Source organism: Uloborus diversus, chromosome 7 (genome assembly GCF_026930045.1).
Source record: "Uloborus diversus isolate 005 chromosome 7, Udiv.v.3.1, whole genome shotgun sequence".
Taxonomy (NCBI): Eukaryota; Metazoa; Arthropoda; class Arachnida; order Araneae; family Uloboridae; genus Uloborus; species Uloborus diversus.
The window spans coordinates 49,779,784-49,798,556 of NC_072737.1; the positions used below are offsets into that span (position 1 = coordinate 49,779,784).

At 32.9% G+C, this 18,773-nt stretch overlaps 1 protein-coding gene across 1 annotated transcript in view; it reads right to left on the minus strand.

The window, feature by feature from the left end:
* The window catches only part of LOC129225986 (translation initiation factor IF-2, mitochondrial-like), a 43,516-nt gene that overhangs the window by 18,137 nt on the left and 6,606 nt on the right, over nucleotides 1–18,773 (minus strand). Inside the window, exons 4-11 of the mRNA XM_054860559.1 lie at nucleotides 12,476–12,538; nucleotides 10,733–10,853; nucleotides 8,399–8,559; nucleotides 7,334–7,507; nucleotides 5,651–5,700; nucleotides 5,198–5,287; nucleotides 4,060–4,184; nucleotides 1,586–1,664 (exon numbers count right to left, since the gene is read on the minus strand). Of these exons, the coding sequence (XP_054716534.1) occupies nucleotides 1,586–1,664; nucleotides 4,060–4,184; nucleotides 5,198–5,287; nucleotides 5,651–5,700; nucleotides 7,334–7,507; nucleotides 8,399–8,559; nucleotides 10,733–10,853; nucleotides 12,476–12,538 (863 nt within the window). The remainder of the gene's footprint in view (nucleotides 1–1,585; nucleotides 1,665–4,059; nucleotides 4,185–5,197; nucleotides 5,288–5,650; nucleotides 5,701–7,333; nucleotides 7,508–8,398; nucleotides 8,560–10,732; nucleotides 10,854–12,475; nucleotides 12,539–18,773) is intronic.

Genomic DNA, 18,773 nt, shown 5'->3' on the forward strand with positions numbered 1-18,773 from the left:
GGTAAAACATCACTTTTTACAGCAGAAATATATGCCATCTGATTTAACAAACTTTTGCTTGGCGATTGTTCAGCGCTTTCTGGAAGCAAACCAACACCTTTGATCTTTTGAGTAACGATACTGCCTGTATAAAACATTATCAAGTGAAGCCTTGGTATGAGTAAACAAAGCTGTCAGTCTGCTTTATGACTTACACCACTGACATTTTCAATTTTACAGCTGTTTTGGTTAGTTAACATAATTGGTCCTGCTCGCAGTGGTCAAATTTTGAACTTCTGAGTAACTTACACCACTGTCATTTTCAAGCTTACAGCTGTTTTGGTTAGTTAACATAAATGTTGTTGTTGTTGTTGTTTTTAATCTCCCTTTGGTCTGACGGAGTCAGACCAAATCGATGAAGCCGTTGACCCTTATGAAATCTGACACTAGCAGTGGACTGTCAAATATGTCGTTCCAGTTCAATCCCATGCAACTCAAGATATGCTGTGGTGATGCCTGGTCTTGTTGGCATTTAGGGCAGATGGGGAACATCTTGGCGCTTCCAGAGAAAGTGAGACTTTTCAGATGTCCACTGGCGAGGGGAGACAGAAGGGTGTTAGTCTGCCTATCACAGGGAAGGGCAAGAGATTGTCCTGGCCTTTTGTCTTTGTACCAATTGTGAGATGGAGGTATTAACCATTTTTCTTTATTATTGGCTTTTTGCTTGGAGAACAGTTCTAGATAGGTGAGCTCCGAGGTGAAAGGTGTTGGATGGGCAAGACTCTCTAATTAACATAAATAGAACTCATAAAGCAAAAGTTGTTATTAATGTAGTATAGTATAACCACTCATTTTAACACATCCACCTCCTACTGCTGTGCTAAGTGGATATGACACATCTGCACTTTTTATCAAAACTGAGTCGCCACTCACCAGGTGGTTCTTTATAAAATGTTTTGTAAGTGTTTTATAGTAATCTGTATGAATGGGAAATGTTTTTTTTTTTAATTCTGAAAAAGGGGAATCTAAATCAAGTACACAGAGGCATAAAACTCTCAAAAGCAATTTCTCATTTCGAGCTCAGCTGCAGATACAACTTTTGTGCTTAGCAGGGTAGCATACCTCGAGTCACACACATTAATAGTGTATAGGGAAAATTACATATGTGCAATACTGCAAAACTTTTGACTTGCCCTAGTATTTTTTAAATTTTTTGACTAGGAGTTTTAGGGTCAGTTGTAAGATAATAAGATATTAGAAAGCAGATTTTTTAGAAAAGATCTTCTAAAATAAAATCTGGCTAAATATTTCGAATTTCACTTTAATGGAACTGCTATCAATTCTTATAAGGTAATGAGTTTTAGAGCAATGTTCAAACATGTAGTAATTTTCAAACATCATGTTATGCTCAAACGTACTGCACCAAAGAAAAACTGAGCTTCAAATCTAAAAAGAACAAGAAATCAAAAACCAACAAAAATTAAAGATGCATTGAATACTGCAGAATATTTTACTGTTAGAAACAAAGCGATTTTTTCTAAAAGAAAATTGATAGAATGGAGAATCAACATTTTCTGTAGCAAGTTTAGATGTTTAAACAACGTACTTTTGCCCAAGAAGTTCCAGCAACAAGAAAAGCTCCCTTTTTTAATGTTCCTCTTTCAATCAAAGCAGTAGAAACCTTTCTGAAACATAGAAAACAAAAGCATGAAACATTAGCATTATAAAAAATCTCAGATGTTGTCTACTTTTAATTTTAACCACTTTTTTACTTCGATGCTACAGCCTAAGACAGGTCAAGGCAGTCTCAATAAGTTTTCACCGTCTTGCCATGTTAAATACCCTGGTCCTCCATCTTTCAGCCCTGATCACTTTGAAATCTTTTTCAACACTTTTTAGCCAACTAATGGGTGGTTAGCCTCTCTTTAAGACTCCATCTGGGTTAGAAAAAGTCACTTTCTTAGTTGGTTCATTGTTGTCTGATCTGTAGGAGTGTCCTCACCTTCTGATGCAATTAGCTTTAATGACATGAGCAATATCCGACTACTTGGTGAATTTCTTATAAAACTTGAAACTGTAAAGGGTGTGCCGCCTATTGTTTTGGTTGACAGCACCAAGCAAAATTTTAACTATTAAAAAAGATTAATATTGACAGTTTAGAGAAAAACCGTATGTGGTTACTTAATGATTTTTAACAGACCTACCTATTATTTAACAAATGGATTTTAATACCTTAAAAAAATTTTGAATGAAATCTTCAAACCAAATTTTTTCAGGATTAAAAAATTTCTTAAATTATTTAAAATAACATAATAAATAGGTAACATGAAGAGTTTTCTTGCAGTCAAATGGCATTAAATAGTCACTTAACTACAGAAATGGATTGAAAGATGGTTCACAGAAAATATCTTGCTATGAAAAACATTAATTTTGATATTGATTTTCACAGAAAAAAAATGTAAAGAGCATTTTTGGAACATCTGATTACGACCAAAAAGAGTTACCCACAGTTAATTATTGTACCTACAAAATTTTAACCTCTAATGACTAACTTTCTAAATTGTGCAATATCCTGCATAGATATGAGCATTAATGAAGGAATGTTTATTTTTCCGAGCTGAGGCAAATCTTAATGGTTCTTAAAAATTGCCAAAAGAGTGTGGACAATAAATACATTAGGAGGAGGACAACTGTTCCTTTAAAAAGGTCAACAGTATTCTTTAAAATCCCCTTCAGAATAAAGATAATCGTCTTTAAAAATTCCCATTTGATGCAGACAACAGAACCCAAAACTATCCCTTAGAAAAAGAAAATGATTTCCTAGAAATCTCTATTAGAAAAAGGACACCAGTATCTAAAAATCCCTGAAAGAATAAGGGTAGCAGTTTTTTAATAATGCCAACTATCCTTCTAATAACCTTCATCCGGATGGGAAAAAAATTGTTTTGATAAACTCTGTTAAGAAAAAAGAAAACTTTCAAAATAAAATCTTTAAAAACCCAATCAGAACAATAACCACAGCCTCATGAATCTTTTTTTTTTTGAATAAGGACAATATTTTCTAAAAGTCACTATTATTATTCTCGATCCCTTAAAATCCACATCAGCATTAATAATTTTCAAATAATGTTCAGAGAAAATCTAATAGTAAAAATTAAGTCAAAGTAAGCAGCAAAATTTGACATAAATATTCAAAACAAAATCTTCATTGATCATCTGTCAGCAACACAATATAAAATGAAATAAATATTATGTTGCAAAAAAATAATCAAAAGGGAAACATTTTACACCAATACTGAAGTCTGTGTAGATATGATTCAATTTTTAAAAAAAGAATAAATAAGAGAGAATGTACCCCATCATTACAATTTAATCAGAGATGTTTTTTGGAAAACTTAATGCAGCAATAGGAAATAAATAGACAAAATAAAAAGAATTTTATTCACAAATTCTAAGAATTTCTTCATTTTCTTTAACATACCAAGGACCGCTTTTAATTAAACTATCTACTTTTTAAAAGCACTCACTTCCCCCGATAGCTTGCATGAAACCTGCAATTACTTTTATAAAATCAAAATCACAATGATAATATAAAATACAACAGATTCAAAAAAAAAAATCAGGCAGAATTGAGAATTGTTATCAAACCTTTGTCATTATAGCAGCCAAATGTATGAGGGGGAGTTCATAAGTGATGACACACTTTTTCCCTCATATTCGACCCCCTCCACCCCTTGTTCCACTTTATCTTACACCCTCCCTATCCTTGTCCCATTTCATGCTATTTGTCACACAAATATTATTAAAAGAAAAAGTGATATTACACTTCTTATTGCCCCTTGTCAGAAACTGTTGATTTCATAAACCCCATCACCGCTCAAAGTGTGACATCATTTGTGAGTGATCCCTAATGGGTAATTTTTTGAATTATTCTATTTGCAAATATTATTCAGAATAATTTCAAGAACTTAAATAGGAAAAAATGCTTACAATTTAAAATGGTATTTTTTATTTTTAAGTAAATAGTTCACATGTGTCAAAAGAGCTTCAATAAAGACTGCTAAATAAATATTTTCTTACCCTTTAATAGTATCTAAACTGGCTTCTAACACAAGACCTTCAACTGGACCTTTAGGATCTCCACTAATGCCCATCAATTCAGCTTGTGTTAAAACAGCTTCTGTCAGTAAATCTAAATTCATTTTCTGTAAAAATCAATTATACATGTATACGTTTGTATAGATATCTGTTAAAAAACATTAAATGAATTAAGAAAAGATGCCACATCGACGCCTCAGACCAACAGTAAGATATCTTAGTGTTATTTCTGGGATTAGATATCTTACTCTAATTCTGAGGCGAAGATATATCATCCCTCAAACTTTTTCTGCTCCAACAATAGGTGTTATCACTGATGATCTTTTTTATTGGTTGTTATTAAGAACACTAGTTAGCTCAGGAAGCATCATGAGTCTAGTGTGCTGTTTGTTACTATTAGACAGCACTTTTTCTGATTTTTACAAATGTGAGTTTTTGTAATACAGTTTGTAAATGCTCCTTTTGATTTATTAGAGTGAGTGTATTAATTGCAGTTGAGAATATTTGTTTAAGGTAGGCTATAAACTGTGACCTGAGTGTTTTGCTGCGTTTGGTTTCCATTCTGTAGTTGCTATATTGGCAGATAGAATATTTTTACTTTCATCCCCTACTGAGATTTGAGTGACAGGAAGGACAATGACTATGATGCAGAGTGTCTTATGTTTCAAAAATGTTTTCTTAACAACATATGAAGAAATATGAGTGTGTTGCTCCCAATGTGCTTCGTGGCAATACGAAATGAGCTCTGGTTCAAAGAGCAACATAAAATCATTTTTGGCTCTTGTTTGGAAGGCTGAAAAATCCATCTAACAATAATTAAATAGGTTGTACTAAAATGTACAACTTGTGATGTTTTTTAAATATGATTCTTAATATCTTCGCCTCAGAGCAACAGAACATCTTACTGTTGTTCCTGGAATTAGATGTCTTAGTGTAGCTCTGAGGCGACGAAATGTATATTATACTTTCTTTTCTCTTGATTATTTCCTGTTTTACAAGTTGTGTTAGAGGGGGATGAAAATAGGATAATTTTTTTCAATTTTTCTAAAATTGCTTTTTTTTAAAAACCATATATATATATATATATATATATATATATATATATATATATTATACATACCTTTAAGGCAGAAATTGGTACGGCTTGAATTTCACCACCTAAATCTTCCACTTGTATACCAATTGTCAAGAGACCTTGTTTTACAGCGTCCTTTAAAAGTCAACGATTGATGTTTAAGCAAATTGTAAGCTTTAAGCATTAAAAGTTATAAACTAAATAATTTGAACGAAAAACTTTCGTTTGTTTCTATCATTTATTTCAAATTGAATATGAATTCAAATTCCAATACGTGCATAAGAAGGAACTATTAATAGAGTAAAAATAAGAGGTGAAATCTTGTCAGTAAAGCATATTTGAAAAATTTTATTGTGCATCATAATTCAAAAGATAAATGTAATTGATGAATACTATCCTATTAAAGCAAATTAATATTAACCAGCACAGAAATACAGCAAAGCACAATTGCTTAAAATGTCATAAATTTCAAAAAAAAAAAAAGAAGCTTATACTTACAATATCACAGGAGTTCTTGTCAATTTTGTTGATTGCAACAATGATAGGAACTATAACAAACCAAAGCATACGCATATATTATTACTGAGAAAAATAAATTCAGCACAAACATTTTTTTGCAGTTATTTTCCAACCACTTTTCTTTTTGAACTTTAATTTTTTATGTGTTAGTTATGTAGCTAAAAATATGATACATAATTTTTTCAAAAAAAGATCCCACTCAAAATTAGAAGCAAATTTGAATAAAAACACTGGTGCTTTTTGTTATAACAAAGATCTCCTACATTTAGAGGGGCCCCTGAGAGGGTACTAGTGGGAGCATGAAGATGAGTTAGTTTTTACGTAATTAGCCAGTCTATACCGCTTTCAAAAATGGTATGAGGCAGGGCTGTGGAGTCGAACTAATTTTCAGGTAAAAGAGTCACGGTTGGGAGTTGAAGGCTGAGCAACTTCAGGAGTTGGAATCTGTCATTGTTCCACTAACCATGCAGCCACAGAATAAGGGTCAGCAAAAACAAACAGAAAAGTAGGGGGTGTTTGCTTTTTTTTTTGGTTCTGGGTTTTCTTGAATTTTTTCACAACACCCAGTGAAGAAAGCACCAATGAAGACAAATTTGGGGAAATCTAAAGAAAAATGTTTAAAACAACATCTGTAATTTCTTAAGGATTTTAAAGAAAGAAAATCATTGCCATTTTACTTTAAGGCAAACAGTGTTATAATCAACTTCAGGAAATGTCTTCTGCTATGCACTGAGTTATTAAATCTGACAAATAAAGCTGTTATTTATTTTCTTTTCATTTGGATTTCTTGTAGTTTGTAGATACTTTTTTACTTTATCTTCAAAACATGGGAAATCCCTATGCTGTACACGGTGCAATCAAGTTGTTGCTATTTCTGTGGCGCAGAAAGTAACTTAGTAAATCATATTGATTACAGCTTAGATAAAACTTTAGATTTCAAATGCGAATCTAGTTTCTAGTTTTGGATGGAGTTTTAACTTAAATATGAACACACAGTTTGGAGTTCCCCATATGGAGGGGGTACTCATATTTTCGAAAAAAAAGGAGGGTTCCAAAGTTTTCCCATGCTGTTAATGTGACTTCTCATAATAAATCCTGCAACATCATGGATGTAATTGATCAACATAGTTTATAGTTCAAATCTCACTTTAAGTTATAGATACACCAGCGGTCTATGGAAGCTTTTAATATTTGTCCTGTTCAGCTGAATGCATGGCTGATCAATTGAATTCCCTGAGCTCTGGAGGGTAGAATTTACCAGTGATTGTGTCACAGACAAACTTTTTCCCACTTAAGAGTGCTTAGTTTTGTATTCTTAAGGCAAATATATCAGGGTTCATTCAATAGAATGCACTGGTAAGTAAAATTTTACTTCAAGAGTGGATAGTTTGGCAGTCACTTTAAAATGCAAAAGGAAGACTGAAAAAAAGACTTGTAAAAAACTTTTTTTTTTGTTTGTGTATATTAAACATATTAACACAACAACCATTATTGTATATGCAACCCACAAACTGGGGTGTACGAGGGATTTCCCTCGAGATTTCTCAAAACTGAAGTTTTAAAAACATCTTCATGTATTCTCTTGCCACATTAAGATCACCCTATGATCCTTCTTGGGTAAATCTACTCTTGCCCAACTCTAAGACTTGAAAAATTTCTTACCATTTGCTTCTCTAGCAAATCTAACAGATTCGACTGTTTGCTCCATAATACCATCATCAGCTGCAACAACAAGTATTACCAAATCTGTAGCATGGGCTCCTCTAGCTCTCATAGTTTTAAATGCAGCATGGCCAGGAGTGTCAAGAAAAGTTATCTGTCCTTGAGGTAATTTGACTGAAATGAAAGCAAAATGAATAACAATAAAATTGAACATCTCCTCTATTAGAAATTTATCTGAGCCTTTTTCTATTACAAAAACAAAATGGATATTTAAATTTTAGTGAGTAAAAACAAAAATTTAAAGTTTTATAGTAAATGCTAGAGCTGCAGAACTTAGGCAATTTATTCCTTTAAAACATTGAATAACTGATCCTGTAACTATTTCTTAATCCCAATTCATTTTTTATTTGATGGTTGAACATTACTTTTGCCTTAAAATTTTCATGTTGGAAAAAAATTTCAATAAACTAAAGCGTACTTTCAATAGTTTTTAGAAGAATATTTTTTTTTTTTTTAATTTCTTTTCATAATATTAATGATTGATGGCAAAAAAATGCAGAGTTTCGGATAGTAAATGAACAAAAAAACCCAAAGCATGCAATATATAATCAGCTGTAATCTATGTGTTGATTGTTAAAAGAAATTGCAGTTTGAACAATCACTGTAGAAAAAAAATAAAAACAAACTTAAATATAAACAGAAAAAACACTCTAGCAACTTTTTTCAACAACTTTTAGAAAAATGTTGGGTTTTCAAAAAGTTTTTTTTCCCCCTGAAATTAAGCTCACTGAATAATTGAATCTCAGATTTTCAGCCCTTTTTTTAAAAAATAAAATCGGCTCATGTTAATGATCCTCAGGGCTTAGACTTGAGAACAGAAGGACATCAACAAATTCTTGTCCTTCCTTCATTAAATTTTATAAACATTAAAATTTTTAGCACATAATTTTTGTTATTTTATGAATATTTAACTTGAGAGTTTCTTGAAATTTTAAGAGAAATCAAACCTATAAACAGAATACTTGAATAATATACATGAGAAAAAATAGGGAAATCAATTATTACCGGTAAAAGCACCAATATGCTGCGTAATCCCACCAAATTCTTGAGATACAATAGAAGAATGCCGCAATGAATCCAATAATGTTGTTTTACCATGATCAACATGGCCCATAATTGCTACAACAGGAGGACGTTTAACTAATTCTGAAGGTTCTGGAGGAGGCCTGAAAGGAAAAGATAGTGTGAGAGGAGAAAAATTGTGTGATATTTAAAAGCACTTCAAATCCACAACATTTTAATAACATGGATTTTCACACAATTCCATGCACAGAAGCTCCCTCATTTTATGCAGGGTTACATTCCCCGAAAGCAGTGGCATAGCCTAAAAGGGTCATAATTTCCCCCTATAAGACTCAAATTTATATGTATGAGCACACATGAAAGAGCTTAAAACTGCATTTTTCGGGCTTAAATTTTGAAAAATTTCATATGAACTCCCCCTTGAAACATTTCTTGCTATGCTACTGCACAAAAGTGCCGGGCAAATCAAAACCGCATAAATTAAGATTTAATTTTGGTGCTAAAATAGGGGTTAGGTTCCATGGGCAACAAATACTTTATTCTAGCAATCAATAATTATATAACGTATAGTTATTCTGATACAAATGCACGATGTGCATAATGAAATCATGAAAAAACTTACTGTTCATAAAAGAAACGGCTTACAATAGTCTGTTGGAGTCATTAATCATTTTTCTTTGAAGTTCTTAGTTGAGCATTAATGTAGCCATGATTTCTCACACCATTTTCACATTGTCAAATATGAAGTATGATCTTTACACTTGACGAGATTGTCTTTCACTAACAAATCAGAAAAATCATTTGCCATTGTCAAGGAATATCAAACAGTTTCAATGTGAAAGTTTTTGTTTGTGTGTCATTGATGTCAGTATCCTTGTTGGTTTTGTGCTTTTTGTCACTTTTTAAAAGCTCTTCTTTGGTGAGCTCTGAATTGTGTGAATTAAATAGTTCTACTTCTGGCAGCAAAACTGATTGTAAGAAATATTGGCAGTGATCCAAACTTCTTTATTAGCACACAGAAATGAATGTTATCTCTAATCTCACCAGAAGTTTGAATTTTTGAGAAGAGAAAAATTTGCTCAGTTTCCAATGCTGCGACCTTGTAAATTCAAAACTCATTTGCGCAAAGCGATGTGAAGACAGCAAATCTAAACCACATAATCCATGTAATGAAAACCCGGATAAAATGATGGTTAACTTCGAGCCAAAACCTAGGTCTCACACGAATTTGCCAAAGAAGATATCACTCATCCAGTTCTGATTATAAATAATTTATAAATAAATAAAATATCACTAAAATGAACTAATAAAGTAACATCTCAACTAAGATCAACTTTTTCCGCAAAAATGTAAAAAACATACAAAACACTTATTTCTGGTCTTTTTCAAAAAATGAATGTAATATGGCTAAAAGAAATTAAAAAGCAAAATTTTATTGATATTCATTTAGAAAACAAAAGTTAATGAAAAAATGGAAGTCGAAAATAACTTTTTGCAAAAATAGCGACTGCGAACAGCCATTTACAAAAACCGCAATCTTAAAAATGCAAAATTTTATACAAAATTATGAGCATCTACACATTTCCGATCATGAATATGTTTATCACATCTCATTTTCCAACTGTTTAAAACACTTTTTTTTTTCAGAAAATAAATGAAGTAAAAAGTTACAGTTTTTTGATGTTTTATTTAAAGAACAAGGTAAAGTTATAAGCTATTTTAAACTTTTTTACGATTTTGTCACAATAGGGAAAGAAAAGAGATAAAGAGAGTTTTAGCACATTTTAGTCACTTTTTTAGTCACTATGGCCAAAATAAACCATTCATATAATTGTGAATCAGACATGAAGTTTTTACTTTAAGAGCATTAAAAATGTATGGGGAAAAAAACCATCCATAAATATGAAGCTGACATATATTGTTTACATTCATATAATGGCAAATTCAACTCAAAAGTTGGAACAGTTAATAAAATCATATTTCAAACCGTAAGGAATTTTAGCTTTCTTCATAATGAAAAACAAATTAATATTATTTGTACTTAAAAGTTTCAACACTGAGTAAAATCAAATTTAAACCATACATTTCAGTTAACAACCAACCAGATATTTCAGTTTTATGCATAATGAAAAGCGAATTTATATTATTCTACTGAATAAAAGCCACAAAAAGAAAATAAGTTAAAGAAACAAGATAATGTATTTTAAATAGTTAGAATACAAAGTACTATAATACTGCGGACAAGTTTTTATTTTCAAGCCGACATAAATGTAAGAACAAAAAGATTTTGCAAAACATGCTCTTGAAAACATTTACCTTTTATAAAGGTCTTTGTCTTTTTCTTTTTTAACACTTTTTTCTTCAGGCTTCTTTACTAATTCTACTCTATACCCCAAACGTTTTGCTATTCCCATAATTGCTGCTGCATCATTTATTTCTGAAAAAGTACATCTTAGTTGCATATGTCAGTTACAAAACATAAATAAAGTAAAGATAAAAGTTTAAAAAAAATTCCAAATGGTCTACATATTAAGAACCAAGATTACCGTGAAAAACTAAGAAAAATATAAATCATCTATTTTTGTGCAAAAGATAAATTATTAGTTTGAAACAAATTATTAATACAAAAGTTATAAGAGTACTTATAAATTGGGAAAAATAGTAAGTATAAACAGTTGTTCTTCGGACAAAAATATAATTAAAAAAAGGTATCAACCAACATATTTCTATTCATTTATTTATTTTGTTGTAACTGTTCTCACCCTGCTAACAACTTTTGACCTAATTTAACATTTTAATTATTAACACTTGATATGCACTAAAACACACTCAGAAAATCTTTCTAAAAAACTACAAACGAATGATAAACATAAAATAAATTTAATAACAATTTAAACTTGGAGACAATCAAGAAAGTTGTTTTTCCCTCAAAATAATCTATGTTAATAAAACGAAGAATGTATGTGTATGTATATATGTATGCGTGTATGTTCCCTATACAAATCCACAGTTTACGTCGGATCTTGACCAAATTTGTCAGGGAGGTACTTGTGCATCCAAGAAGGAATGTAGGGAGGTTTTCAAATGCCAAAAAAGTACCAAACCATTAAAATTTTAATTTTAGGGTTCAAAAATGGCATTAAATGGCTCTTTGGACCAGAACTAGTTATCCAACCAGTTTGATTTTAGCACCATTTGAAAGCCTGCGAAAAATACCACTGAAGTGTATTTACTTCCTTCGAAATTCAAAAAAAAAAAAAAAACAAAGCTGTAAAATCGCCAGAAGAACAGTTACAAGCATTTTTAAGCCTAATGGAACAGCATTTTCAGATCGGAAAATTATCGTTTGTGCAATCTCATTTTAAATTAGTGTGAATAAAACCATTTAGAAGTACATGAACTACACCGCCAGCTCAGTCAATTCCAGCCGAGGACTGCAGTTTCGTGCTTACTAGCATTCATCAGCCCGGCATAGGAGTGACTGTATTGGAGGTGGAAAACCTCATAAGGAAGCCAAGAGAGCCAAACAAACTGGTAGCTAATACAGAATTAGCACTGACCAGACTAGAAGGTTGCCCCCTTTTTTCCCTGGCTGTGACTAAATAAAATATTGTTTTTGTTTTGGGGTAAAAATTTCCCCTTTTGATTATTATTTGGCGATTTATCTTCTTTCTTTTTTTTTTTTTTGTACTGCCAGCAGAAGATAATCAAGGATTTTAGTTGTATTTTTAGAGGGTTGCATTTAATTTACTGGGGAATTTTTGCCGTTTCCTTTCTTTAAGAATGATTTTTTTGACAGGAAATTTTCTTCCTCTAATTGAAGTCTGATTGTCGAACAACGTCGCTTGAGGTAACTTTTATTTTCGAGGTAGAACGTGAAAAGCTGGGCAATGTACAACATAAAATCTCTCACAGCTATTCATTGTAGGTTTTTTGTTTAAATCCTCTTTTAAACTATCTTGTTATAAAAAAGAAAAATTTTTTTGTTAATAGTTAGTACTGGAGAGAAATGAAAATCTCATATGATTAATGAATGTATAAAAAAGTTACTTATCTCACCTAAATCTGGATCATCAAATAATTCCCCATTTTCTAAATATGATATAGCTTCAAAAACATCATCTAAATGAAGAGTAAGCAAAATGAATTTTGAAATATAACAATTCATATAGCTTAAAACCATTCTTAAAAACAATTAGTTTTCTTTTAAATGTGCCGTACTAATCTGATGAGCATGATAAAACTTCGTACTTTCAAATCAAAACAACCTGCTTCCAAAATAAAATATCCTAATTAAATATATATATTCAAAAATATTCATCAAAGTTGATACAATAATAGAAGCCTTGTGTACAATCATTTGAAAAACAAATTACATTATTTATTCAATGAAATATTTTTAAGGTCATAAGATTTTAATAAAAGACAGAAGAAACAGACAGAAAACGAACAGAAGGAAAGAAAGAAGAAAGTCGTGGAGTTAATATGCAACGTGATAAGCATTTTCATATTTGAATGCATGTTAAAAATGTAGCGTCATTGTATACCGTATGTGTAACATATGTGTAAATGTAACACATTTAATACCAAGGGCCAATCTAGGATTTTTTCACACTGTATTTTTGTGAAAGTATTGCATCAGTTCTAATTTTGCGAAGGCACATTCTAAATTGTGTTAAAGAAAATTAGAGCAATGTAATGTGAGTTTGAAAAGTGCAAATGTCATCTACTATAATTTCCATAATTGTTTTTTTTTTTTTTTTTTGGAGGGGGGGTGAGGAGGAGAGCTAAAGACCTAAGAGGTAGGAAAAATACCACTATACCTCAGCTCATTAGGCTTTGTAGGAAATCATCAGAAAAACAGCCCCTCAAAACCGATGCTAAAAGGTTGCGTAAATGCATTTTGGCAAAAAACAGCTAAAAATGGGTTAAAATACAACAAAAAAGTGGTTACCTAAGGGATTGTTCATATACAAATACAAATACAAATACAAATGTGACGACCAGCAACAGGCTCTGGGCCCAGCTAGGCTGGTCCTAGTCAATTAATTAGTCCCCAATGAAGATCAATGGCCCTCTTAAAGCTATCCACTCCCTTGCTCAATACCGCTTCTTCCGGTAAGCTATTCCAAGTGCCCACGACCCTGCTAAAGTAGTAGTTTTTCCTGATTTCCAAGTTAGCCTGAGATTTAAATAGCTTAAAACAATGACCCCTTGTCCTGCTTTCCCCGCAAAAATTTAATCCATTTACATCTTTCATTTTGATAAATTTAAATAACTGAATCATGTCCCCTCTGACTCTCCTTTGCTCCAGGCTATACATGTTAAGCCTATTAAGTCTGGTATCATAATCTAAATCTGAGAGTCCCCTTACTAATTTAGTTACCCTTCTTTGAACTCTTTCCAATACAAATATATCTTTCTTCAGATAAGGCGACCAAAACTGAACAGCATACTCCAAATGAGGTCTTACTAAACTCCTATATAGAGGCAGAAGAACTTTCTTAGATTTGTTTGAAATAGATCTATTGATGAACCCAAGCATTTTGTTGGCTTTGTTACTAGCAATACTGCACTGTTGACTAAACTTGAAGTCCTGATTTATACAGACACCCAGATCCATTACATTTTCTGCCTGATTTATGACTGAACCCTGTAAACGATATCTCATACGCTTATTTCCATGACCTAAGTGTAGCACTTGACATTTCCCTACATTAACTGCCATACCCCATTTATCTGCCCACTTAGTAATATGATCTAAATCCTCTTGCAGCTGTTTTACTTGTTCTTCATTTTCGACAATCCCCATAACTTTTACATCGTCAGCGAAACAATTCATGCTTCCAGAAATATATTCATTGATGTCATTCATAAATATAATAAACAAAAGAGGCCCTAAAACTGATCCCTGAGGAACCCCACTTAAAACATCACTCCAATTAGAATGATTTCCTCTCACAACTACTCTTTGCTTCCTACCAGTAAGCCAATTTCTAACCCAAAGTAAAGTTTTTCCTCCTATTCCAATGTCAGCTAACTTGCTGAGAAGAGCAACATGCGGTACCTTGTCAAAAGCTTTTTGAAAATCAATATAAACAACATCCACACATTTTTTGTTATCTAAAGCTGAGGTAACCTTGTCGTAGAAATGCAATAAATTAGTAGTACAGGATTTACCTTTCCTGAAACCATACTGCAAACTAGTCAACAGACTATTAGTCTCTAAGAACATCATGATCTTAATTTTGATCAAAGTTTCGAAAATCTTACAAATCACCGAAGTCAAACTTACAGGTCTATAATTCCCAGCAATACCTTTAGACCCCTTCTTGAAGAGCGGCGTTATGTTAGCCAGCTTCCAGTCCTCTGGCACCGTCCCCGAGTTATAAGAAGCATTGAAAATATTCAAAATAATATCCACTAATTCCTCTGCACATTCAACTAAAATTTTTGGATAGATATTATCTGGTCCCGGGGCTTTAGTTGCTTTAATCTTTTTCAAATGAAATAAAACCTCCTCCCTGGAAAATACAAAATCCTCAAGCTGTATAATAGCTTGTGTCTTGTTAGTGTCAACTGTTGAGATACAGTTATCGTTAAACACACTGGAAAAAAAGTTATTTAGAACATTTGCAATATCCCTATCGTTTTGGATTAAATTTCCATACTCATCAACCAAAGGCCCAATTTGACTGTTTCGAGCTTTCCCAGAATTAGCGTAAGCAAAAAACCTCTTAGGGTTCCCATCAATGTCATCTGCCAGCCTTTGCTCCAATTCCCTTTTCTGAATCCGTACCAAATACTTAAAATTTCGCCTTGCCTTACCATACTGAAGCCTCTCCGCACTCTGACCAGTTTCTTTAAACTTACGAAAAGTGGCTTGCTTATAATTAAGAGCTTCTTTAGTCTCCCTGGAGAACCACATGGGCCAAATTTTGGTACTAACACCTTTTCTCCTAAATGGAACATAGTCCCCAACAGTTTTAGCAAGTTTATCCTTAAATTCCGTCCACTGCTGACCTACGTCGCTATTTTCCAACCCTGACGAAAAAACCTCTTTCAAGCTCTGCCTAAGTGCAACAAAATCGGTGTTTCTGAAATTGGGCACAAACCTAAAATTATCATCTTTGCACACTTCAAATTTAACCCGGAACCTAATGCTGTTATGATCACTATCTCCAATATGCTCCCCTACACTCAATCCCTGAACAAAACTACCTATATCACAAAAAACTAGATCCAAAATGGCCTCCTCACGAGTTCCCTGAGTTACAACTTGATCTAAGAAACAGTCACCAATTACTTTTAAAAATTCCTCTTCTTTGCCATTACCAGGATAAAAATTATTCCAATCAATACCCGGAAAATTGAAATCCCCCATTATGATAACGGATCCCTTACTGGACATGTCACTAATAATACGGTACATCTGTTCATCTTGTCCCTGGTTTGAATTAGGTGGCCTATAAATGTTTCCAAAGCGTAGCTTTTTGCCCTTACTGCTCATCAACTCCAGCCAAACCATATCAATATCAGTAGGCTTATCATTTATGACCAATTCATTGCAAATAAAATTGTCTCTAACATAAAATAAAACCCCACCACCTCTTTTACCTACTCTATCCTGTCTGAACAAATTATACCCAGCAATATGTAATAACTCTGCATCAGATTCGGTAGCCCATGTCTCTGTAATTCCAATAACATCCAACTTCTCATCCATAACTATGCTTTTCAATTCATCCATCTTGTTCCTAATACTGCGAGCATTGGTATAGAAAACTTTCAGCATGCCTAAGTTGCTTTTATTTAACACCCTAAAATTTCCTAAATTACAATTGCTAACATTACTACTCTTGTTCGTCACTTTATTTCCATTTCTAGCAATACCCAAAAAAATTTCATTCTCTCGATACCTGATACTTGAACCATGCCCCCCATTCCAACTTAGTTTTTTGACTCCGAAGCCCTTAAAATTAATCCACTAACCATTTTGACCCCTGTAGAGCTCAGATGCAGGCCATCCCTAGCAATCCAATCCCGTTTACAATGACTCCATACATCAATGAACCTGATACTGCGCTTTTCGCAAATTGACTTCAGTAGCAAGTTCATACACCTCGCACGTTGATTTAGCCAGCTCCTATGCACTCCATACCTGGGAAGCAAACCAACCACTTGGACATTCGTCGAAAAGCTGGTTGCTTTATCCAACAGGGATTCCCATTCCCTAGAAAACTCCTCATTTTTACTGTGGCCTACATCATTTGTTCCCACCCACAAAGTAACCATGTCCTCCTTATTCAATACTCCCTTCTTTTCAGCAACCATATTAACGTCTTTTACCCGAGCCCCTGGTAAACAACACCTAGCCACCTTACGCTTTACTCTCCCAACTGTGTTACCCACCTCCCTTACCATAGAGTCCCCCAAAATTACACCCTTAGTTTCCAAATCTAACTCCTCATTTGAAACTTCCCCCTGAATCTCTGGAACATTTATACCCTCTACAACTGGCCTACACCCTAATGCTAACTGGGCTTCCAAAACTAGCATCTTAAGTCTTAAGTCTGAGAGTTCAGCACATTTAGTGCAAATATGATCCTCCTCAAAAACAGACTCATTTTCCCCCTTATACAGGCAGAACATATGACATAAATCACAAGAGATCCACCTGTCCCCCTTCCCACTCTTTACCTCTTTCATAATGCATATAACACCCATATCTACTCAGTGAATATGTTCCAAAAGGCAAAACAGAAAGATACAAATGCAAAAAAACACAGAATAAATACTAAAAACAGCAGTAAATAAACAGAGTTGCTACACCCAATAAAGCACACAAGATCAAAAACCAGGAGATCACCACAAGTTAGGCTTAGCTCCAAAAAATGCAAAAACACTTCAAGAATACAATAACAGCAAAAATGAGCCCCCAAAACACAATAAAACTAAATTACATTATAAAGTGAAGTAAAAAAACCTAAAACTAGACAGTAATAATGAAAAATTATAGTAAAAAAACACTCATCAAATTAGCAGCAATAACACTCCCTGCATATAAATCATCATAGCTTTTTATTTTATAAGTAAACTGTGTTTTAAACAGAAAAAAAAGTTTTCTATTTTAAAATGTGGAGTTTTGTGAAACTTACAATTTTTTAATATTGTTTTGTGAAAGTGCCAATTTTAAAAGTAAGTTTTGTGAAGCTGCTGATTTTATTACTCTATTTTTGTGAAAATACCAAAAAAATCAGCCTGTATTGGGTCCTGGATATTGAATACAAAAAAAAAAGCATTTTGTCAAATGTATTAAAAAAGATACTAAATAAAAAAATTGATGTCGCTCTCTTACAGGGGCATTCCAATGGGAGGTCGCTGTCACCATTCAAAAATTTCCTCATTTGGTGAATTTTAACTGATGATTTAGAAATTTTGGTAGATAGCATTGCAATTTTTTTCTTAATGGTGCCTAATATTTAATTTCATTAGATCTAGGTACCGTATTTTCCTGCGTATTATCCGCGGGCGGCCTATAATCCGCAGGTTCTAAAATCGGCCTGAAGAAAGAAAAGCTTCGTATAATCCGAGGATAATAGAATGTAAAAAGATCAAGTTTGAATTTAGCATACCATTTGAGCGAATAAACTAAGAATGTGAGAAAGTAATTCTTTGAAGGCATAATCAAAATTGGTCTGAAATATAATCTAAAATATAATGATTTCTTCTTGAAATCTTGATTATAGTACGCTAATTACTTGAAAAACAAAGAGTCAAGACAAAGGAGTAAACGGTCTAATCTTGTGTAAATGGCTACCTATTTCACTGTAATCTTGCTTATTTTACATGACCTGAATCGCCAAGAGGAACATTCAAGCAACGTAAAATAACCAACATACAGGCAGGCAGCGAGGAAGAACAAGCATGCTTCGTAAAATAAACAACATTCAGTCGAAGCACGGTCTCGATCGGTGAATCCCACTGTAAAAATATTGAGGTTCAATGCGTTGATGTTAAGGGGAAAAAATTCAGATAATCCGTGGCTGCATAGAATCCGCATCGCATAAACTTTGACTTTTTTAGCAGATAATCTGCGGATTATACGCAGGAAAATACGGTATATATGCATGCAAAGGCACATATACCTAGATCCGCTGACCACTGATGAGATCGAAAGGTAACATCCGGTTTACAGGAGGAAATGGAAGCATCTATTAATTTATACGAGTGCCAGCTACTGCAGATTTGTGATAGACTCTAAATTAATCAGAGTCACATTGAACTGAGCAAAACTGTGAACATCAAATTTGTATTTTCCCCCTTTTTTCAGATAGACTTGTCTTAAATGACCATT